Source organism: Mastigoproctus giganteus, chromosome 4, assembly GCF_048544385.1.
Source record: "Mastigoproctus giganteus isolate SK-2022 chromosome 4, ASM4854438v1, whole genome shotgun sequence".
In the NCBI taxonomy this organism is placed as follows: domain Eukaryota; kingdom Metazoa; phylum Arthropoda; class Arachnida; order Uropygi; family Thelyphonidae; genus Mastigoproctus; species Mastigoproctus giganteus.
In genome coordinates, this window is record NC_143578.1 from 29,311,215 (window position 1) to 29,336,689 (window position 25,475).

At 35.5% G+C, this 25,475-nt stretch overlaps 1 protein-coding gene across 1 annotated transcript in view; it reads left to right on the forward strand.

The window, feature by feature from the left end:
• LOC150086505 (nuclear pore membrane glycoprotein 210-like) overlaps positions 1-25,475 on the forward strand; it is a 39,576-nt gene that overhangs the window by 293 nt on the left and 13,808 nt on the right. Inside the window, exons 2-9 of the mRNA XM_090371443.1 lie at positions 37-121; positions 231-363; positions 4,327-4,463; positions 7,058-7,196; positions 11,609-11,755; positions 14,983-15,257; positions 18,923-19,136; positions 21,624-21,755. Coding sequence (XP_090227569.1) covers positions 37-121; positions 231-363; positions 4,327-4,463; positions 7,058-7,196; positions 11,609-11,755; positions 14,983-15,257; positions 18,923-19,136; positions 21,624-21,755 — 1,262 coding nt within the window. The remainder of the gene's footprint in view (positions 1-36; positions 122-230; positions 364-4,326; positions 4,464-7,057; positions 7,197-11,608; positions 11,756-14,982; positions 15,258-18,922; positions 19,137-21,623; positions 21,756-25,475) is intronic.

Here is a 25,475-nt window from a genome sequence, read left to right on the forward strand (position 1 = left end):
TTGTACCGAAACCAACATTTTTTTTTTAACATATAGATTTGACTTAATACGAGTGTCCTGGGGAATTGATAATGGCACACTTATAATAAGAACATTGAAGCCTGGTAACACAGTTCTAAAGGTTAGCAATTCTAGTGAGAAATTTATTTTGAATAATACTGAATTTGCTGAGTTATAGTGGAATATAACAAATATTAATTACAAACCAATTTTAATTATTCTCTTTGCAGTTATGGGATAGAGACAATCCCCAGAGAATGGACTACATTAGTGTACCTGTTATAGTAGCAGTTGAGCCATCTGATGTTAATCTGATTGTTGGAGACATATTATGTTTTAAAAGTTCTGTAGTTACAGAAGAAGGTAGTTCTCTTTGAATATTAATATACCTTTGGAGCTAGTTTATAGCTAGTTCTGCTTATTTTGTTTGCTTCAGTGTTATTTTATCTGCCTCTGGATATGATCATGTTGAATATCCTTGATTTCTCTATTTCATTCAAATGATAGATATAGAAGAACAGTGAGTTCTAGATTATCTCTAGGAGTCTGGCAGAGTCAGACACCCAAGAAAATGGTGCAGTAGGAATTGGTCCTCTCTATGCAATGATTTTTGGCCAAGATCTTGATTAGAATTTTAAACACAGGGAGTTAGAGATTTAATGACATTTTGGAGATTCAACAAAAATCAAAGGGAGGGCACTGCAACAGTCATTCCAGAAGTGTTTCCAGCAGTGGAGTAGCACCTTGTATGAATGTCTTTTTCTTTTCTTTTATTTTTTATTTATTTTTTTTTTTTATGATGGTACCACTGCCATCTTGCACCCACAGAAAGATCACAGAAGTACACTTCAAAGAAAATCCAGCCTTCTTATTAGTCTTAAATTAAATTTGCTTTATTATTAAAATATTTTAACTATAATGTATGCTAAATTGATATATCAGCACATCCGTAGTACAACCTGCCAGTTTGTACCACCCTTGATTACTCTGGATACTCCTTTGAAGTATGACAGTTTTGTCAGACATCCCTGTAGAATACCATTATTGGAGCTGAAGTTTAAAGTATGAGGACTTTAAGGTATCAACAAGGGGGTCATGTCTGTGTGAACATACTACACAGGAATGTCAGACCCCCCCCCATATGCAGTAGTTATTTTATTTATTTTATTATTTTTTTTTCATGGGACAATGGTGGCACATAAGCTAAACAATATGACCAACCACAATCACTGATCTCATTTTGCATGGGGCAGTGAACACCATAATTGGTCCATAAAGAAGTGGAAATCAGTTTTATGAAGTGACATCTTGCTATACACTATTCCAATCAGTTGGGTGGGTGCAAGGATGTCCAGAGAATGCCTGTTGCTGAGGTGTATTGTGCCAACAAAGAAATTTGAAATATATGGGGTTATGTTGTTGGCTAGGATCTTTGGTGTTGTGTGGAGAACCATGGATGCCAATGCCCACCTTAACATTTTGGATAATTGCATATTCACTATAATGTGTTAGCTCTTTGATACAGAGCGACACTTGTTTCAGTAGGAAATGCTGTACTGCAAGTGATGTTTGAGAATAATTCTGGGCATGAATTTATAAAGTTGGAATAGCTGGAGCAGAGCCCCAATTTGAACTCTGTGGAACACTTGTGGGATGAACTGGAGTGTTGAGTGACAGCCAGACCAACATTGGCACCAAATACGGAGGATGCGGAAAGGTCAGGGAATGACCACCGCATATTACCGGAGCAATATGGCCTTAGTTGCTAATGCTCCTAAAAACCCAACAACCAACATTGGCAACTCTATTGGTTACTGTTCTGCAGGAAGAATAGAAGGCCGTAAACCGTTGAAGTATGTCATTCATTGGTGGAAAGCCTGCCCAAGAGGATGGATGGAGTATAAGTATGTCATAGTAGCCAAAGGAGAAGTGACACACTGTTGAAGTGAATGGCAGTGATGTTAATGATGTAAAAGTGAAACTGAGATGTATTGTATCTGGTTACTGTGTGTGTGTGTGTGTGTGTGTGTGTGTGTGTGTGTGTGTGTGTGTGTGTGTGTGTGTGTGTGTGTGTGTGTGTGTGTGTGTGTGTGTGTGTGTGTCCTCACATTTTTATGCATAATATGTGCACATATGCAGTTATACAATTTTGCACTCTTACTTATAAATTTGAAAATGGAAAGGAATAATATTGTCCTATTTATAAGGTTTTCTTTTTTAATTTTGAGTAGAATTAATAAAAGTTTTATTTGTAAAAAAACATTTTTATAATTTTTTCAAATTTTTCTTTAAAAAAGAAAATATACACTCCATTAGTAAAAGGTGAAGCAGTGGTATTTTTCAAGCAGAATTTTTAAAAAATCAAAACCTTTTCCAAAAATAAAAACAAAAGTTGTCACCTTTTAGGTGCCCTACAACCATTTTTGTTACATATTGAAGTGTAGCCACTTCTGGGGTAAAAGAAAATAAAAACACAACATTTGAGTTTTGCTACTTGATATTGCTAAACAAAGAAAATTCAGCCTTCTCATTAGTCTTAATGAGATTTTAATAATAAAGCAAATTAAATTTGCTTTATTATTAAAATGTTTTAACTATTATATATGCTAAAATTGATATATCAACACATCGGTAGTACAATCTGCCAGTTTGTACCACCCATGATTACTCTGGATACGTCCTACTATACTAATAGTTAAATAGGTTTACATGTTCACAGTAAATGTAGACACCTGATATAGCAACAGCAAAACCATATTTCGTGTAGAGCATACTTACCATACTGGCTTACAGCTTGACATTGATTATCATAATTGCCACAAGGTGCCATTACTGTACAGGGGGGGGGGGGGATCAAAAAAGTTTGTACCCTTACTTTTAAATAATACCCTAGAAAGGTGAAACTTCACAGGAATTTTAATCCTTTTCTATGTACTCTCCATGTATAGTAACACATTTCTCCCATATATGGATCAGTTGTTTAATGCCTTGATCATAGAAGTCTGCACTTTTTGCCTGAAACCACGATTCCACTTCATTGATGACTTCCTAGGATGAATCAAAGTGGCGGCCGTGCAATGGTTTCTTCATTTCTCGAAACAAGAAGTCTGGTGGTGTTAGGTCAGGAGAATATAGTGGGTGCTGCAGTACTTTGAAGCGAGAACATTGCTTCTGCAAAGGTGTCAGCAACCTTGGAATCCATCGTGCGGAGATCTTATACATGTGCAAATGGTCATGAAAATGCTGTGGGCGAACCCATAACTAATTCCCACTGCATTTACAATGAAATGAATTGTAAATGCATCTGTCACTCAGCACCAACTGCTCAATCTTTGCAACCATCTCACTGTCTGTGAATGTTGATGGCTTTCCTTCTCTTGGCTCATCAGAGACACTTGTACGACAACTGAACTCCTGTTTCCACTTCTTTAGTGTCACAGGATGGACGATTCTGCCCATACACAGCTTTCCATTTCTTCATCAATTTCCTAAGCTTTCTTGCCCTGCAAATGCAGGAACTTGATTTTTGTTTGTTACTCCACTTTGTCAACCATCGTGCCCTTCCTCAGATTCCGGGTTCCACTTCTGGTGTACGATCGTACACCAGAAGTGGAACCCGGAAACCCATCACCTATGGAAATGAAATTTCACGTGTTAGTTATTGAATATGTAGGCAACTTATATTAAAAACAGGATCTTCCTACTGATGTTTTATCTAGGTCAGGGTACGAACTTTTTGATATCCCCTCGTATAAGTATTTTGTGCAGAAATTACGTAGACAGGACTATTGCTTATACTCTCTATGCTGATTAACTAAAAGGTCCACGAATCATGTCAGGTGCATTGCAGAAAGACCAAAGATGATAAATTGTGCGTAGCCTTCTTACTGGAATACATTGAGGTGACCAATATGACATCCCCATTATCAGAAAAGAAATGAGACTCATCTTGGCCAGATGAGACTTAGTTTCATCTCTGCTGACAGATATATACCTGAGATAGACATTTTGGGATGATGACTTACTACCAGCTATCATCCCAAAACAGCATCTAAGAGGCCTTGATGGCCTTTATGTTTCTGAGTGGCAACGTCTAAAGCTTTTACACCCTTTCCGTGACAGTAGATCATTATATCATACAGTGAAAACATTGGTAATACCCACCTGATAGAAGTGGACCATAGAGCCTCTCCACACATCATGGAGAGAGGTTTAAATCATTCCTCGTTAGATATTATTAGTGGGACATTTTCCACAGAAATCACCCAATATAACAGTACGTTTTAATTAAATAATACTAATCATATGGATAAATTATCTTTTCAGGTCATCAAGGTATTTGGTCAAGTAGTTCTACTGGTGTGCTGGCTATTAATCCAAATTATGGCACAGCTGTTGCAGTCTCCCCAGGTTCATCTGTAGTTTCATATGCTGTTTCAACTGTAATGTCTACTAGTACCCAGGTACATGATATTTGTGTGAACTTCATTGTTTTTTTAATAAATTTAGAATTAGAGGAAAACTTTGTTAACACTTTCACTGCTGGCATTTCCGACAACCTTTATCACCCAAATTCAAAATTATGGAATTGAGGCAATCTGCATTGGAATGACAGACATTTTTGGGCTTTTTTCTCACTATAGCTGAATTAGTCAACCGCTGGTAAGTTTGCTTAACAAAAAATCTGGTTTTTATTCCATCAAATCAGAAGAAAATGGTTCATAAAGTCACTTTTAATTCACATAGAGGTTTTCCCCCCAGGTAATTAAAAACCCCACGATGCACATGTGCATCAACGTGTAGTTAACATGTTAAGCCTCAAACTAGTTGAGATATTCATGTAAATATGTGGCTCCATTTTATTTTTAAGCATTTTTGTTCAATTTGAAGGTATTAGTATTCCATGCTTTTTGATTATAATGATTTATTCTCTATTTACTCTCTGAGAGCTGATTCTTCCCCCCCCCCCCCATAGAATTTTTTCCACGTGTTTGTGTGTTTTAAAAGCAAACAAGAGAATATTTACCTGATTTTTTTTATTGCCGTATTTCTGTTCTGTTAACAATCAACAATAGAACCAACACCATGCTAATACCATACTAAAATTCATGTTGACATAATTCTAATAACTTTGATATATTCTTTAAAGGATATATTATGCAGGATATTTTATCCTAATGGAAAAGCACTCATTTGTGTGCATTTTGGAAAATTATTTTCATTACATTACTATAGTGTTTTGACAAACCTGAATATTGCAAACACTACAACAGTGAAACTAAACAGTCTTGAACTCACAAAATGTTTTAATAGCAGATATTTTTAATTGGTCAATTAAACAACACTGAGGGAGTCAGGAAACTGACTCCCTCAGTGGTGTTTAATTGACCAATTAATAATTAATGAACATAATATGTAATTGTTATTATTATCAATAACTAACAAGTGGATAACACAATAAGAGATTACTTGAGTACTGGTCACCTTGAATTTCACTGGGGGATGGGGTGAATATTAATATTTATCTGTGAGGACAGTTGAAATGAAAACATCCATAGTTCAGAAATAATGAAGCTTGCCACACCTGTGGCAAACTTTACTATTTTTTCAACGTAGTATCCCTTGTGATACATGTCTTTCGTTATAAAGCTGATGTGCATATATCATTGGAGAAGAATTTCTTTGTTGCTTGCTGAGTCAGTCACCTGTGCACTATTTTGTGGACATTTTCACTCTGACTTATTTCCAGTTGCTATGTGGTTGAGGAAATCATCTCCTTTGGCTTCATACTGAACCAACAACTCATTACAGTTTTAGCTCATCTGTAAGTGTACATGGGCTTATTTTGCACATACTTTACTGAACAGGCTCCTCCGTAGCCAGGTGGGAAGGAGCAGCAGTGCGTAGCATACGCTTCTTGATTAGACCGGGGGTTCGAGCCCGTCACCACCAAATACGGAGGATGCGAAAAGGTCAGGGAATGACCACCGCATATCCCGGAGCAATATGGCCTTAGTTGCTAATGCTCCTAAAAACCAAATAACTACTACTACTTTACTGAATTCCAACTCATTATGAACAATGTGATGAATAGTTATGGTACTCACATTGAGTTCCCTCAGTGTCTTTAAGCTGATACAAATTTCCATCAATGAGTCTTTCAGATATAAAAATGTTGTGTAATGTGATAATGCAGCTACATTGGTAGCTTAAGTAGAGCAGAATCTTTCCAAAATGGTTGCTATTTTTAAACTTTTGGATCCATTCATATTAAAAACAGCACTTCCTACTGATGTTTTATCTGGGTCAGGGTACGAACTTTTTGATATCTCCTTCGTATAAGTATTTTGTGCAGAAATTACGTAGACAGGACTATTGCTTATACTGTCTATGCTGATTAACTAAAAGGCCCACGAATCATGTCAGGTGTCCTTCGTAACAAAAGTTTCTTGCCATACTCTCTAACCATCCTACAATGAATTTCAATCGATTTCATCCATTCTGCTTCAAAAATTATAGCTTCTCTAATCTCTAGCTTAGGGCAACTTCCTATACCTATGCCATTTTGAATAATGCAACTTGTCATTAGACACCGTGAAAGTGAAAACAGGTGATAATTACACTTAGGGGTGCTAATTAAACTAACTCAGAATAACTCCTTATATCATGATTTCACTTGATATAAGGAATATTTATGCACAGTTGTAAATAATCACCTACTTTTGCTATTTTCATTTGAACCACCTTCATAGATAAATACACAAAAAAGCGATATCAGTAAATTTACTATATTCACAGTTTTCTATGTAGCAAAAGAACACATATAGAAAGTTCTCATGTCTTAATACACAAAAAATATCCAATATGAAAAGAACAGCTCTGGTTTGAGGATCTTATGTAACCTCATTGTATTTTCCATAGTAGTATCTTATAAGCTCTAACAGTAAAAATCTAATTTTAAATAACTGAAATTTATTGAAATGTGAGATCTGTCTGTATAACATATTTATTTTTTGTTTTAAAAAACTGTTTAAATTATTAATCGTCTTTTTTATAGGTAACAGTTTGGCCAGCTAATAAGATCACATTGCAGCTTCAGTCTACACCTCATCTAAGTAATGCACCTCGTAACAAACCATACCAAATACCAGTGCAGATTAATACAGATAATGGCAAAAGAAAGAATTATAGGACTGGTATGTTTTCATTTGTATGTGTGTGTGTGTATGCACAATTTTGAATTGATACAAAGGATTGCAGTTGAACAATATTGGAGTTGTAATAATAAAATTGGTATAACATTCCTTCTTGATTGGAATTTAATAATTGTAACTTGTCCCTTATTGATTGGAATTTGTGGCCAAACAGGGTCAATGTTTTGTACAACTTGAATGGTGGGTACACATTTCAACATGTCACAGAAAGATATTTTATGCGTTTCATTGCTTTTTAAAATGGGTACTTGATTGATCAGTGAATTGCATCAAATTTTGTTTCAAATTAGGTAAAAGTTCAGCAGAAGCCCCATGAAATATTAAAAACAGCTTTCAGAGAAGATGCCGTATGTTATTTGAAGACTTTTCAGTGGTCTGCAAAGTTTAAAGAGGGTCAGTTGTCTGCCAAAGAGGATCTCACTCCAGCAGCTCTTAATTTCAAAAACTAATAATTCTGTGATTCATGTTAATAATGTGGTCAGGAGGGATTGATTTAACTATCTGCAAAGTGTCTAGTGAAATTCATAATTCTTAAGTGATATATCAATCAGTTTTAACACAAGATTCTGGTATGTCACACATTTCAACCATTGTCTTGTACCCCCATTGGTGATCACATAGAATGGCAAGTTCTCGTGTGCCAGGATATTCACCAACATGCTGTTGCTGACCCACACCTTGTTTCTTCCTTAATTACTGGTGACGAATTGTGGGTATATGGCTACACCCAGAAACAAAAGCCTAGTCATCTCAGTGGAAGACAGTCTTCCACTGTAAGGACTGGGCCAAGGACCAAAAAAGACAATCTCAATGAAATCTGAATGTAATCACACATATTGTATTTTTTGGACTCATAGGGCATTGTTCATTATGAATACATCTTGCATAGTCAAACAGCCAGGAATATTACAAAACTTTTCTATGGTGATTTCTTGATGCTCTTTAGAGAATACAGCCAGAAAAGTGAGCTTTAGTAGCTTAGTGCTTGCATCATGACAGCATCCCTGTACACTCAGCATGCACTTTCTGTTTTAAGAATTTTTTTATGAAGCACTTCATTACTGTGTTCCTCCACACTCAAAATTAAAGCTCCATTGAAAAGCCACAAATTTGCAACAGCTGAGGAGTTATTCAGAGTGCAACATCAGAACTATTAAAAGATGCCTATCGGGAATGCTTCCAGAAGCATTGAATTGGTGGCTAAGGTAAAGAAAGCCAACACGGGAAACAGTGGACAAGCTAGTTTGCCGCTACCCCAGTTTCTCCCTTCATTATTGGTAAACAGATGGTGCATGTTATCGGTAGTGGCAGTAGAAGTCGAGAATGATATATTGATTGACACATAGGCCTGACAGATGATGTAATGATTAGTTTTTTCTCATTATTAAAAGCAGATTATTGAGTTCATGAGTGTTTTCACTATTAAAAAAAACCATATTACTGATTTCTTTGTATGCCTAAAAGATAGCTTAGGAAAAAAGGAAGAGGTTTCTTTATTTTTCGTTATATTTCCTAACCTGACCTTAGATGTTAGGCTAGGAAATAATAGGAAAAGAAAGAAAAATTCTTTATATATATATATATATATATATATACTTATCATAACATCACTGAATCACTTAATGCTATGATGCTATCATCTGTCCTGCCGATGCCGATAACACACCGTCTGTTTACCGAGAATGCAGGGAGACACTGTGGTAGTGGCAAGCCAGTTTGTCCAGTAAGTTTCTAGTAGTTTGCCATGGTTTTCGTTTGTTTGTTGTTTGTTATTTGGTTTTTAGGAGCATTAGCAACTAAGGCCATATTGCTCCGGGATATGCGGTCATTTCCTGGCCTTTCCGCATCCTCCGTATTTGGTGGCCAAATACGGAGGATGGTGATGGGCTCGAACCCCGGTCTAATCAAGAAGAGTGTGCTACGCACTGATGCTCCTTCCCACCTGGCTATGGAGGTGCACATGGTTTTCGTGTTGGCTTTCTTTACCTTTACTGAATTAGTGTATGCAATGTATGTCAAAGAGACTACATTCAAAGAGCCAATAAGTTTCATCATTTCCCAAATAGTTCAATCCCCCACACTTTTTGACTCATGCCTCATGTATTACATGAGGCATGAGTCAAAAAGTGCATGTATTACATAAGTGCATGCCAATACTGTGATACATAAGTCTCTGGTATTTATACAATAACTTTTTGAATTTTGCTGTAGCTACTGCAAAAAAGTGACTTGTTCTACTATATTTGTGGATGTTATTTAGGCCTAAAGCACGTGAAGCATGTCATTGGTGACACCAAATTTTTTAGTGTATATGAAACCTGTTTTGGAATGCCCATGGGTGATCAGGAACAGTTGTGGGCACATAATTTCTGCTGAGTTAGTTGCAGGTCAGCATTAAAAGGATGGGTTCATGGTAGCTGTAAGTGCATGCCTTTTGCTATATATCAAGTATGGTTAGAGCTTCCAATTCATCATGGTGCCTCCGTAGCTAGGTGGGCAAGAGCAGCAGTGCATAGCACACGCTTCTTGATTAGGCCGGGGTTTGAGCCCGTGACCACCAAATACGGAGGATGCAGAAAGGTCAGGGAATGACCACCGCATATCCCCAGAGAAATATGGCCTTAGTTGCTAATGCTCCTAAAAACCAAATAACAACAACAACCAATTCATCATGACGAGTGCTATTTTATATGCCGGATATATCAGTTTAAAAAGGCTGTGGATCCAAAAGCTTTATTGTACCCCTACTAACCATCCTCAATGAAGACTTGCCAATTCACAACTCCTCTTGTGCACCCTGTTCATATTAAAGAAGTTCATATTATGGTTGAGGAAATCGTCCCCTTTGGAAATGTAAAGCATGTGTTAAACAAGATCAAGAATGACCAATATAAATGGAATGCCTGTAAGGATTTCAAGATTCTGGGTCTACCAAGCAGTTTTGCAAGTGTTTTTGTTTTCTCTTAGCCCCTGAGATAGTAGGGCAGTAGATCAGCACTATAGGAAAAACAATGGTCTTCCATGGTTGATTTGCAGCCTGGCACACACACACATGTAGTAAACAGTCCCTTGGTTCCAAGAAACAGAGTATTGCTTCCACCACTCCATATCATACTGGGACTGGTCAAACAATTTGTTAAATCACTGGAAAATTTCTAAAATTTTCTGATGCAAAATTGAAGGATGGCATATTTATTGGTCCACAAGTTAAGCAGATATTGGTTTCACAAAAACTGGCAGTTAAAATGTTGATCAAAAGGCCTGGCGGTCTTTTCATCTTGTAGTGAATGTCTTTCTTGGTAACATTAAGAGTGAAAATTATAAAGAACTAGTTGATTGAAAATTACAAAAAAAAATGGGATGCAAAATTTTTTCAGACAGACCTGGGCAGTGTAGTGAAGAGCATGGGTAGGACAAAGAATCAGTGGAGGAGAGATACCATATAAGGTGCATGCAGATGAACAGAGCCTTTTTGAAAATTTGTTACCTGGTGTTATCAAAGATATATTGGTGCACTACCATTAACAAGTAGTAACACAGTGTCGTAAAATGGATGGTATTCAACAAAATTTTGATGGCAAAGAAGGAGGTTTCAATTTTAAGAAGGGCGATTATAGCAAAGTGGGGGACTTCTTAGGCTCTATCAGCTGGATACTTAGTACCACGTATGGGTTGAAGGTCAAGATGATAGAAGATAATTGTTGACATTAGACTTGAATTTCTGTAGATTGTAATTTTCAAGAAATGCATGTGAAAGGGATTGTTCCAGAAAACATGAAAGTTAAGAGATAAATGAAAAAAGAAGGAAAGTTAGTTCTGTGAGTTTGAAGTAGGATGGTAAATGGATGTTGGCTGGTTGTAGCATGTGTTTGAATTGATTTGCAAGAGCGGGGGTGGATTGTAGAAGCCAATTCAAAAGAGTAGACAGTGAATCATATAGGTTCCCTCCAGTTCTAAAATGTTAAAATCAAAAAGACATTTGAGCTAGGAGAAACCAATGATTTTTAAAATTTATTTTAGATTTTTAATTGCCAATGAAGGAACCAAGAAAGATTTGAAACATTTAATACTTTAATATTTTATTAATTTTAAATGGTAAAGTAAACTTAATTTTTGTAAGTTTTTATTCAGGACAGGATTATATGTATGCCAAGTAGTGTTATTTTATACAAGTATTCCATCAACCTGCATTCAAGATGACCTATAAATACATCAGTTACATTATAAAATGTATATATATACACTATATGAATCTGGTCTTTTTTTTTTTCTTTTTTTTTTCTCTTTTTTTTTTTTTTTTCTTTTTTTTTTCTCTTTTTTTTTTTTCTCTTTTAAAATATAAGTTGCTTGATTACTACAGCCAAAATACTTTGTTAAACAAAATTTCTACTTAGGAGGATTCTGTAACACATCCACTGAAGACTTACTTCCAGCTTCTTTTAAACTTCCCTTTATATGCCGTTTGATGTTTGTTGATCCAAGCTTGGATATATCAGTTGATGATGTCTTTCATGTTGAATCTGGTTACAATTTTGAAAAAGGTAACTATTAATGAAATTTTATTTTAAAATGGATTATTTTCTTAATTAATTAAATACGAATAACAGTATATCATATGATTTGTTTAATTTTGTTGTATTACATAAATTTAGTTAAATTCTCACACAATAGAACTGCTTAATAATCAGCAGCATTTCTGGATTCCTTATTGAATCGAGTCATTAAGCCTAGTGAGGAAAGATTTGGCAGTTTTACTGAGTAGAAGCTAGAAACAGCTAACAAATCTTTTCTGATCAGGCCTGATGATAGATTCAATAAGAAATTAGCATTAGTAGAGACATAGGATGCAAGAAAGCAAGCTTATATAGCATCAGCCAAAAAAAAAAACAAAAAAACTTCCCATTTCACTCATCCATCCATTCACTCCAAATGTTTGTCTAGTTCTGCCTTGAAATTATTTAAGTTGCAACAGATGGAAGTTTGTTCCAACAATCAACCACCCACTGGCTAAAGGCAAATTTCCACACATCTATTTTGCAACTGTCTTTCCTCAATTTGAATTTATGCACCCTCAGGTGAGTAATCTGAGCAAGAGGAAGAATCCCATCAGCATTGGGCTTGCTCAAACCATTCAAGGCCTCTTACGCCTCAATCATATCATCTTGAGATGCTGCAATTCGTAGAACTTAAGCCTTTCTTGTAACCGCAACCCTTTGTTCCATTCGCCAATTTCTCTATACTCATTCCAGCAGCTCTACATCCTTCCTAAAATGAGGCCTCCAGACCTGTATGCAATATTCAAGGTGTGGCCTGACCATTGCCATATACAAGGGGATAATCACCTCCTTATCTCTGCTAGAAAATGCATAAATTTTATTAAGTAGTTCTATTTTCTGGTAGTTTAACTTACTTTATGTAATAATTTTTAAACAGTAAAATTCACTTAAAGAAATCATGCCATTTAATTAGTGTTATTCTCTATTTAGTACAGTAGTTGAAAATGGTTCTTCATATTACCTATTTCAAATATTCAGATTAAATATAAAGAAGTAATTTAATATTTAGTAATTTAATTGTATTTAAAGAGCCTGCCATTAAACAACTTGTATAGATGTTGGTGTTTATGCAGTGATTATATCTTCCTTTGAACAACAAAATCTGAGACACTACCAGGGCAGTTGTTTTGAAACTTAGTGGCTTTTCATCAGCTATGATGATCTCTTTATATATATTATCTTTTTAAATGATGCTGTATACTTTAAAAAGATATTAGCAACTTCGGTAGAACTGCAGATAACGGTATTTGTTTCTAAGCTGAACATAATCCGGAGTCTTAATGCTGAATATTCGACCTCAGTATTCAGTGTGAGCAGAAAAATGTGCATGGTCAAAATTGAACACAGTAAAGCTTATGTATTTTATTTGATTTCAGTTACTGTTCTTTTGTAGGGCAAATGCAGCACAGTTCTAGGGGATTAAAGGTACACATAATGATTGTTATGTATTTAAATGGATGAATTATTCCATGCATTGTTGATTACTCACATAGACAAAGTACATTAATCACAGTTTGGCATGAATTTGCTAATGGTGCCCTTCTTCCAGCTGACGAAAAGCCAGTAAGCTTCAAAACAGCTAACTTGGTGCTGTCTCAGATTGCAGATTTGCCTTTTCAGGTGATGATGCTATACATTTTTAAACAATATTAGCAACAGGCAGAAATGTGGATAACAGTATTTGTCTCTACATTGAACATAAGCACAAGTTAGTGCTATGTATGGCCTTGGTCTCCAGTCAGAGTAGAAAGATCCCCATAATTTAAATCAAACCCAGTAATTATGTAAATTTTATTTTGTAAAATAATGTACAATTTTAACCAACTCAGAATTTTATATCTTGGCCTTTTTCCTTACTGAAAACCTGTCAAAATATACATTTAATGTCAGCTGCCATCTGGGTTTGCATGTATGCAAACTGACAGTATAGTCAGTATGCGTGTGTTAAACAGAATAACAAAAAAGTGAATGTAGAAATAAGAAAGTAGAAAATGGGGAAGTAGTATAATTGTTGGCACCCGATATAGAGGTCAGTTTTTTGAGTTGTGTGGTAACATCCTCATTTGATCAGTTTTTGTGTAATTATACATTTTTATTATGCATATATTTTTTAGTTATCTTCACTCTGTCTCTCTCACTTTGACTTTCTTTCTGTAACTTTATTATGCTTATTTTTATTTTATTTATTTTTTACTCTTCTTTTATTCTTTTTTCCTTTCCCCTCATCACTTTATATGTATAAATACACAAAGTACTGGTAATTGGATCCCTTATCCAACAAGCTTGGAAACTGGACAAGTGCCAGAAAATAACACTTTTTGAATTTTGGGTCATAATAGTGTAGCAATCATAAGCTGCCTGACAGTACATCCACAATTTGCACCAGGGATGTGTCTTTGGAAAACATTACAAGAGGTAATTAGTTATGAGTTTTTCACAGCCTAATACACTAATAACACTTAAATATTACAACAGCACAAACAATTAGAGCATAATAATAATAATAATAATACTTAATTAAAGAAAATAATTAAATTTCAAAAATTAAAATTTTTTGATAAAAGATATTGGTACCAACTGGTTTTGTAAATCAGGTATATACTGTATTAAAAAGAAGTAAATGATAATATAAATATGGTAAGACCACAGTGGGATACGTGAGAGAATTACACAACTGCTTGTGGGAGAGAGGGGTATATTTTTCACCCAAAAGGTTAGACCAGGTGGCAATTTTAATGTTTGTGTCAGGTACCAAAGTTATTTCCTTGTAATATTGCAGTCCTGAATAGTTAATTATGAGTTGATTTGTATTTCAAAAACAATGACACGTCAGAAAACATGGCAATTTTAAAGTTGCTATTCGGGGCAACAGGTTTAATTGTAGCCAGTTTTCAGGTTTGGGCTGATGTGGTACTGTATTCTATTTGTAATATGTTAATATAGTCTTATTTCATTTCCACTTTGGCACAGAGGAGGGTTCCTACCATGGATCTCAAATATAGTCTAAAAAAGTTCAGTAATTGACTAAACTGTTGAACTAATTTGGTTTGAAAATTTAACCATACTTGAATATTTGAATTAAATTTTTGGATTGTAATTAAACTGTTGGACTAGATCTGTTTTGGGAATTTAAGCTTACTTGAATTATTAGTAATTGCAATTGATTAAATAAATTCATTTTAATTTTTCTTTAACTGTTTGTCATTTCTTAGGTCACTATCATTGCAGCATCAATCCCATCAACAGAGCATCCCTTCAGGAAATAAGCATTCTAAAAACACAGATTTCTTTAACTGCTGTGATGATTTCTTTAGAAAGAGAGCAGGCCACTTCTACACAAGCTGGGAGCAGACCCCCCAGACATACAGTTACATTACCTTTCCTACCTGCATTTTACACAAATGTGGAAGAAATTGTGCTTAGTGATATCCAACCGAGTGCTGTTATTGCATTCTCTGCTGCCCCTGCCATGCAGGATTGTATTTCAGTAAGTCTTACTTTTTTAAGTGATTACACCAGAACCTTGCCAGGTTCAGCTGTGCTGTTCACAAATTTAATTATTAAGAAAAAATCGAGCAATGTTTTTATTTGGCTTCCAGTCATATAAAACAACAACATACCAAGGTTGAATAATTTTGATTTACATAAAAATATGTTATATAAGAGAAATCTTTAATATAAATTTAAATTGTGTATTGAACACGCTAAAAAGTAAAGCAGAATTAAAAATAAGAATTTTGTTATGATAATATTATTAAATTATTTGAGTTCAATTCACAAACTATCTAAATCAGCCTGAAATTGTTGTTTCTGACAAAGTAGCAAATTTCAAATTGTTAAAATAATCTTCATACTTTGTCCTTATTTCTAAATATTTACTCTAACTCCTTATCCCTCTGCACATCCCTTCTCAATCTTATCTAATCTGGATAAGCCTGCCATTCGAACAATCTTTCCTGTAGACTGCCCTTACTCTTGGCCATTACCATCAGATCTGCAAATAATACATCCACCACTACCACAACAGTGGTCTAAATGATGACCCTTACTGTGAAGGGTTCCCCTTCCTTTATGAAACAGATTATTTCTGGTTAGTTTCCACTCTATCTGTCAATTTTCTCTCTGCTATCTTCTCAAAAAAAAACTTTAAAAGTACATTCTGTTAATTTTGTACCTTTAAAATTTCCACACTTTCAATGGGCCTCATCTCTGTTTATAGATTGGTACCAACCACTCTTCTTCCATTCCTCTGATATCTCTTCCACTGTCCATGTCTTCCTCATAAATTCCTGCAACCACTCTCTCTTCACTGTTGCTAATGCTCCCAATGCTTGCGTCTCCGTAGCCAGGTGGAAAGGAGCAGCAGTGCATAGCACGTGCTTCTTGGTTAGACCGGGGTTCGAGCCCGTCACCACCAAATACGGAGGATGCGGAAAGGTCAAGGGAATGACCACCGCATATTCCCGGAGCAATATGGCCTTAATGGATGAATGCTCCTAAAAACCAAATAACAAACAAACAACAATCCCAATGCTTCTGTTACAATATCTTATGGTCCTCTTGCTTTCTCTGTCCCCCCCCCCCCAACATAGCATGGCATCAAGGGTAGTCTCTGTCCCTTCTCTTGCCAACTTAATTTCCTCCTCATGTTGCTTTCCCCACTTACCCCAAAACATCCTGCTTATTCTCTTCATTCATGAGTTTTTCAAAATACTTATCAATTTACTCAAAAAAAGCTCATCGTCTTTTACCAGACCTCCCTCCTGGTCCCTTACTACATTTATGTGAGTGGATTGAAAAGTAATGCCTTTCACTTTATAACCTCACTGCTAGGTAGTGTGACAATTTCTAAGCTCTCCATATAGCTAATAGTTACTGCATATGCACTAGAATTTCTGTTTCATTTATAAGTTGCACTGTTTTAAATGGGAGCATCTTTGAATATGTGGTCCAAAGTGATGTTAACTGCTTTTTAGGATTCTATTCATACATATTTTTAGAAAAAGAGACCACACCGAATTCAATCTGGTACACTGAGACATTGAACAAACCTAAAAAAAAAAAAAAAAAAATAAGGTAAGACCTTGCAGTACAACATTGTTGCTTCAACACAACAAAGTAAAACCTCACTGCAGCCACGCAACATTGGCAAGAATTTCATCACGGTGATTTGCAGTTCCACATTTTCCCTATAGCTAAGATTTGTCTTCTATAAATACAAGTGACTTTGTTATTTTATTTTATTTTTTTATTTCCAAAGCTTACAGAACATCACTTAGGCTATACATCTGATTTCATTAGCATTAGCACAGGGATGCGATTCAAAAAGCAAGCTTATATAGCATCAGCCAAAAAAAAAAAAAAAAAAAAAAAAAACTTCCCATTTTACCCACCATCTATTCACTCTAATTGTTTGTCTAGTTCTGCCTTGAACTTATTTAAGTTGTCAACTTCCACAACTACAACTACAGATGGAAGTTTGTTCCAGCAATCAACTACCTGCTGGCTAAAGGCAAATTTCCACACATCTATTCTACAAATGGCTTTCCTCAATTTGAATTCATCCCCTTCAGGTATTTGTAATCTGAGCAAGAGGAAGAATCTCATCATCATTGAGTCTGCCCAAACCATTCAAGGCCTTATATACCTCAATCAGATCACCTCACAAGTGCCTAGTCTCCAGATGCTACAATTTGCATAACTTAAGCCTTTCTTGGTAAGAGCACCCTTTGTTCCATTGCCAGTCTTGTTGCCCTTCTCTGTACTCGTTCTAGTAGCTTCCTAAAATGAGACCTCAAGACCTGTATGCAGTAATCAAGGTGTGGCCTAACCATTGCCTTATACAAAGGGATAATCATATGAAGAAAACTTCATATCTGAATGCACAATTATCCCAGGTCTTTTTTTATTCTCTACCACCCTGAGTGTAGTACTACACAGTTGGTATGTTTCTCTGGGGTTACTGCTACTCATATGCAGTACATTACATTTGTCAATGTTAAACTTCAGTTGCCACTTCTCAGCCCAACTTTTCTAGATCCTGTTGCAGTAGCATACTCTCATTACTGTCATTAACAACCCTGCCAACCTCTGTATTATCTGCTAACTTAGACATTAACCCTGATATACATACCTTCATCAATATCATTGATAAATATACAAAACAGCAATGGGCCCAATGCCGAACTCTGAGAGACACCACTAATAACATTAGTCCACGTAGAGCAGTATCCATTGTAGCAACTTGCCCTTAATGCCATACTGCTCCAATTTGTACAGTAATCTTCCACGTGCAACAGTATCAAAAACTTTTCTGAAATCCATGTTTCGGATATCAAAATTATTGTTTGCATCCAGTTCCTTTGTGACCACATCATAGTATCGAATCAAATTGATGAGACAAGACTTTTTCTTAACAAACACATGCCGTGTCTGAATTATTACGGCAGTCTTGTCTAGATGATCCTGCAATGCTTCTTTAACCAATGACTCCATTATTTTTCCCAGAACAGAAGTTAAACTAACAGGCCTGTAATTACTCATGTCACTCTTTGATCCTCCTTTGTGAGTTGGGGATACATTTGCACATCTCCAGTCCATGGGGAGTTCCCCTGAACCCAAAGATGTTCTCATAATTATGGCTAAGGGTTTGCTTACTTCCTTTGCTACCTCCTTTAATATAACTGGAATTTTTTGTAATCTGCATTTGCTTACCTAACCTCCTTTGTGATGTGACTACATACTAGCTTATATATACTATAGGCTTCTGTGTCACTTGATAATTTATATGCATCCCATGCATTTTTCTTCTCTGCTACGAGTCTTATCAGATTCATCTGACATCCATTTAGGCCTAAACTTTGAACAGTACAACGTTACAATGAAGAAATTTGGAATAATTGGTTGGGTTTTTCTGTTGAATAAATTTTACCGGAATGGCATAAATATTATTATTAGTCTATAAAAAAACACAGATCCATGAGGAAAAAATAATTATAAAAGGGGTGGGAGCTTAGTTATATTAAAGTTTGTCATTTTTATTGTAACTTAATTCTTTGACATTGATGCTTTTTTTTTTTTTTTTTTGTTATTTTTGGAATTTGTTGGTGAAATATGAGGTATCTCAATTTTATTTTATGTTTTTTTGTATAGATAGTGCCAAGTGATCCAACAGTTCTGGAAGTGCTTCCTCCAGTTGTTGACAGTAAACAGACAAATGTGGTTGTATTTCGCATAAAGTTGAAAGATTTAACTGTTTTCTATTCAGGCCAAACTCTTCTGCATTTAGAAGTTACCTGCCCACTTACCAAACAACATTTTGCAATAGCAGTAAAGTTAAGACATCTGGGCTCTCAAGGAGAAGCTGGTATGAATTTGTTTTTGTTTATTATTATTATTACTAAAGAAATTTATACGGAAGTTTAAAAAGTTTTCAATTTAAAGAAACAGTATACCCATGTGGTGAACACATTTAGTTTATTGAATTTCCTGGTAAAATTGCAAACCCTCTACCCAGTACACTCAATTACTAAACATTTTTGAGGCTTCATTTCAAGTCCACTACAGTAACTCCTCTTCAGACTAATGATTTAAAGTCATTCGTTCATAATACTTGCACATCAGTTATTTGAAAAACAGCAGACAGATCAGGTCTGGAGAATTTCTGTTCAGTATTAAGCATCATATTGAACTGTACAGCATAGAACATAGTCATGGAGAAGAGTCATAAACACCACAAGATCTCTGTTCACTGTCACAAAAAACCAGTTGCCATGATTTTATCAGAAGAGTGTTTAAACTTTAAATTTGGAGAGGATCGCTTTCTTTGCTTTATGCTAGCATTCCAGTGCTGAATTCAGATTTCCTCTTCAGTTGCAGTTTCTGAAAGGAATACTGCAGGGTTTGCTACAGAGATGTTTGAGATGTTTAAGAGCAAACTGCATAAACTGGCCTTACTTATGATTTCCATGCAAAATGACCAGAAGAATATAGACTTTGTTATTCTTGTCAAACTTTGTAGACTATTTTTTACAAAAATTCTAGAATTTTTGTCAAAGTATCATTCTGATTTCACCAAATCTATCTTAGCTCACTTCTATATATATAATTTCAGTGAGAATTTGAGAAGTACTTTACTTTTGTTGTGATTCTAATCTGCTCATCACTGAAGACTTGTATTTGGGAAAATATCTGATCCACTGTGATTTTGAAGGAAACTTTCATATTCAGATAATTTTTGGTATATCACATATGTGATGTGAAACTGACTTGAATGTAGTGATTGGAATTGTAATGGTATTTGCAATTTGAAATATAAATAAACTTAAATGCCCAGTCTATTGGGAAAAAAGCATTTATACACAATACAGAAACAGATAAATTACACACTTCAGCATGCATATTATTTTATTTTTATTTTTGCACTGAGGCAACTATGCTATGACATGTCAGCATATTCTGTGGTCAGTTTGTTTATTCTTCTAGATGAAAAGCTTGAATTTCTGGGCAGCAAAACCATGTAACTCTGCCCAAGATCAGCAAACTCATCTGCGGTGCAGAGAGGGGGGGGGAAAGCCTTTAAAATTTTTTCCCATCTTGATGGAATTCAAACCCAGGTCTTTTCCATGTGACACTGAAGGGCATTGATTGTAGTTACAAATCTGTTCAACCCATAAGGGTTGCACAGATATTTATACTTTTTATTTGTAAAATTTTGATATTTGCAATAGTGAATAAAGACAAGAGTTTATAGAATGGCTAGCATTCTGTCAGTCTGGTTAAGTTATTTGATTTGTAAATTCTATCCCCATAAAGATTGATAATAATTACACTCTCTACGCCATGATAAAATCATTTATTATTCACCAGTATGTTATAACATCTTCACCAGAGCCTTTGTCACTTACAAACTGGATTAAAGCTTGCCAGACACAAATATAATTCTCCAAAAAGACCTGTGACATATAAGGACATATAAGAATAGTCTCAGGTTCTCAACTGCCTTTTATCTTTTTAAAATTTCTAAAACCTCTGCCTTGCTTACCATATAACTATGTTATTGAATAATCCACTCCAGAAAGCAGTTGAGAAATTGGTCACTAAATTTAAGATTATTCTTACATGTCATATATCTCTTTGGAAAATTATATTTCTGTTTACTGAGTTTTAATCCAGTTTGCAAGTGATCATGACTCTGATAAAGGTGCCATAATGTACTACTTAAAATAAATAATTATTAAGCAGTATATAATGATAATAATGATTAATAAATAAATGAAAAAAAATGGGGTGGGGGAGTAACACTCTGCATTCACAGTTGGAGTTGATCACATATACTGATAAATGATGGCAACACAATAAATTCATTTACCCTCCAGTTTGCATGCACATGCTAATAAATCTGAAATAGATCACCGGGATACCTACCTACCTACCCCCCCCCCCCCCCCCCAGATTTACTAACTCCAGCTGATTGAAGAGACCTTTAGGAAGTTCTCCATTCCATTTATGAATGGGATTCAGATCCCGGTCTTCAAATATTGATAAATAATAATTTTATTATTAATATTGCTATTCATGATGAAATGCATTTGTCTTGAATACCTTCTTTGTATAATTCTGAAGGAAACATGTACTTTGAATTAAAAATTACAAAATGTAATTATTTTTTATTTATTCTTATTATTCTTATTTTAATTAAAACATTACGTTAAAAGCCTTAACATGCCTTAATTTGAAACCAGAATGAGTTTCTTAATAGAAGTGTACCTAGTTTTTTTTAGTAGTTACAGTTTTGGAATAAAACAAACTATGAAAGTATTTTTGTAAATTTACACATTTTCTCTTCTTGTAGCAGGAAAGTGTTATCCTGTGAATTTTCAAACTCACAGTTGGAAGAGCAGACTAATGGCAATTTGGAATAACTACCAGTCTTTTATGGTAACATTTATTTCTATTGGAGGAACTCTTGCTGCTTTGTTCATTGGTAAGTACAAACCCATAAATAAAACTATATATTGAAATTTACATAATTTTCCATTAAGAAACTTATATAAATTTCAATATATTTAAATTTATATATTATTTCAGTATATTACACGTCCTATTCTTGTACCCTTTTCCTCAGAGTATGGAAATGTATATCAGTCCCTTATGAAAAATTGCTGGAATTAAATAAGATCAAATAGCTATCATAATTTCCATATATTATAGTCATTTTTCTCAAAAAAAAAAACCTATATAAGATGGAGTTATTTTGTGCCTGTGGTGTGAACTGCACTCTTAAAACAAATAAGTTAAATTTAGTATCTGATATGCAGAGTAATATGGGCGCCTCTGTAGCCAGGTGGGTAGGAGCAGCAGTGCATAGCACACACTTCTTGGTTAGACTGGGGTTTGAGCCTGTGACCACCAAATACGGAGGATGCGAAAAGGTCAGGGAATGACCACCGCATATCCCCGGAGCAATATGGCCTTAGTTGCTAATGCTCCAAAAACCAAATAACAACAACAGCAGAGTAATATGGAATTATTGGTCTCTTCTGTTTTCAGTCCCTAATATCTATTATGTGAATGATTTATATATACTAGTAAAACAAATAAATAATGTGTATAAATTAGCACTAAAAATATATGCAAACGTATCAGAATGAAAAATAGGATTATACACTGCACCATTTTGAACTATTTCTTGCCTTTTTCCCCAGAAATATTGAGTGTTGCAAGTAATACAGCAGTACATCTGCTCACTTTTTCTTTTCTTTTTTTCTTTCTTTCTTGCTCCCTCCTTCCTCCCCAACTTTAGATCAGTGGCATGCTAACTGTGGCCCACAGACCCCAGGAGGTCCATAGAGAACTGTGCAGTTGCAAGGTTGAATCTTTGGATATTTTTCCCCTCTAGCATTTCTGGAAGCTGAGAAGTAAGCAGTTTTATATTGAGCAGAATGCATACGGACAGACAGCAGATAAATTTTTAATTTTATTTTTTAAATCTGCATGTTTTGAAAAATGTAAGGGAGGGCAAATATTGAAGGTGGGTTAGAAATGTGTTTCTCTATCAACACAACATTCTACTATTGGGAACAGTAAAACAAAATATTTTATTTTTGGGTTCCAACAGTAAAGCTAGGAATTTAAAGGAATCTGGGACCCAAAAAAAAAAAAAAAAGTTTCCATGACACTGCTCTCTATAGGGTTAAAACACAATGCTGATAAATGAAAGATCCTGAACTTTAGTACAAGTAACTAATCAATCTGAAATTAATCTGTTATTTAGTATGTGAAAAATGTAAGGTATTTGAAGAAGGAAAAGATTCAGGAATAATTTCACGATTTGGCATAAGTTCTTCTGACAGTAAAGCAGACCTCAGGACAGCACATAAAGTGATATATAATTTATATACAGAAATTTCATAAAGCATTTGGTTGAGCTATTTCTTTGAGTATTGCTTTAATCTAACAAAGTGTAAGGTATTACACCTGGGAAACAGTAATCCCAAAATAACTTATTCACTTGGTGGAGTTCAACTAAACCCAGTACTGGAGGAAAGGGACTTGGGTGTATCTATCGAACTTTTGCAAGTAGAGATAGGGACGTGATAATCCCATTATATAAGGCTTTTTGTTAGACCACGCTTGGAGTACTGTGTTCAAGTATGGAGACCGCACCTAAAGAAAGACATCGAGCTTCTCGAAAGAGTGCAAAGATGGGTAACTCGCCTGGTGAGATCGACAAAAGGGCGTCCTTAAGAAGAAAGACTTCGAATATGTGGGTTGCAGAGTTTGGAAACTAGACACCTTAGAGGAGATTTGATTGAGGTGTTTAAGGCTCTGAGAGGCATCAGTAAAATGAATGAGGACGAAATTTTCAAGATTATAAATGATGCTAGAACTAGGGAGCATAAATTCAAGTTATGGAGGGAAATGTTTAGATTGGACTGCAGGAAGTTTTATTTTAGCCAGTGAGTTATAAATTACTGGAATAAGTTGCCTGCATGGGTGGTAGAGGCTGACAGTTTGGGGAAATTCAAAGGTCATCTGGATAGTACCTTCGGGTGAGGGAAGCGCATAGGATCATAGGTTTAATTTCCTTTTCTTTTATTAATTATTATTATTTATTTATTTTTTATCATTGTTTTATTCGGGTTTTTTTTTTTTTTTTTTTGGCTGGTGCAGCATAAGCCATAGGCTTTCTTGCACCATGCGGCCATTACTAGTACTATGTCTAAGAATATATAAATTCATACACCGACCATTGAATAAAATTCAAAATTTAATATGACTACAATCTTTACAAAAAAAAAAAAAAATATTTACAATAAACTATTACGGAATGCTAAAAACTGTAATAAAAAAGATCATTTACAATAAAATTTGCTAAAATATAAAACATTAAAAGCGCTAAAAATCTGAAGCTTTCGGGAGCATCAGCTCCCTTCTTCAACAGTGATATAACTTCCTGCAACATCTCCTTAAGTAGCAGGCTCACGGTACCTCCACACGTGGTATTTCTCCACGTGGAGCCGACCGGGCTAGCCGAGTGGGTAAAGTACCTACCCGGCAACCCAAAGGTCGCGGGTTTGATTCCCGCCTTGGGCTTGGATCAAAGTACTGCAAAAACCTTGGGAGGTGCAATATGGCCACAGAAGCCGATGCGCCAACAACTACCAAATCAAAAAAAAAAAAAAAAAAAAATCTCCACGTGGTTCAATCGGCACATGGTCAGAACTGGAAGCGGAAATGTCTCGGGAACGTGGCAAAGAAAATCGTTCATCCGACATTAATATAATTGTTTCAAAGATAGGATTAATACGTATACCTCTATCTCTGTTTATTGTATTCCTACTGGATGAACTAATCCGTAAACCCTCGAGCCATTTACGCTCCCAGTATCCATGTGCACGATCCAAAATAATAGCGTCCTCCGGGGAGATTTGATGCTGCTTCTCCCAAAAATGTTCGGCCACAGCAGACTTGTTGTATTCAGCGGTTCTTATGGCATTTAAATGTTCCCCCAGACGATCCCTGAGCCGTCGTTTTGTTTCCCCCACATAACACTCCCCACAATCCGGGCATTCTATTCTATAAACCAGTCCACTACTAAGATCTTTTGGTATGCGGTCATTGACCTGAGACACAGCTGTGCACAGCCTCCGCCCAGGAAGCTGTACACAGCGTGTCCCATAACCCCGTAAAATTCTTGCCAGATGTTCAGTAAGGCCCGGATAGTAGGGGATGTATGCGGTGGCTACCGGAACAAACGACTCCCTACGTTCGGACACCCCTCTACTATATCTATCCAGGATCCTCTGGGGGTATCCGCACTGTCTAAGTTCTGCCGTGACACGATTAATTTCTTTTTCTTTATCCTCAGAAGTGGTACAGTGTGATCTTACTCTGTCAAATAAAGCTTTTGCAACACCATTCTTATATTGTCCAGCTTGTGCTGAATTGAAATGGGTGTATTGACCTCTACACATGGGTTTTTTAAAAACTGACGTCTTAAGTCTAAAACCCACCCTGGAGATCAATACATCCAAAAATGACAGGGTACCACCCGTTTCCACCTCTGAGGTAAATTGTATAAATTGGGAGAAGCTATTAAGCCAGCAAACGGCATCATCCTCCCTCCCCTTCTGGACCAGGGCAAAGGTATCATCAACATATCTTCTCCAATTCCTAATAGGAAACGAACACCCACTAAAAA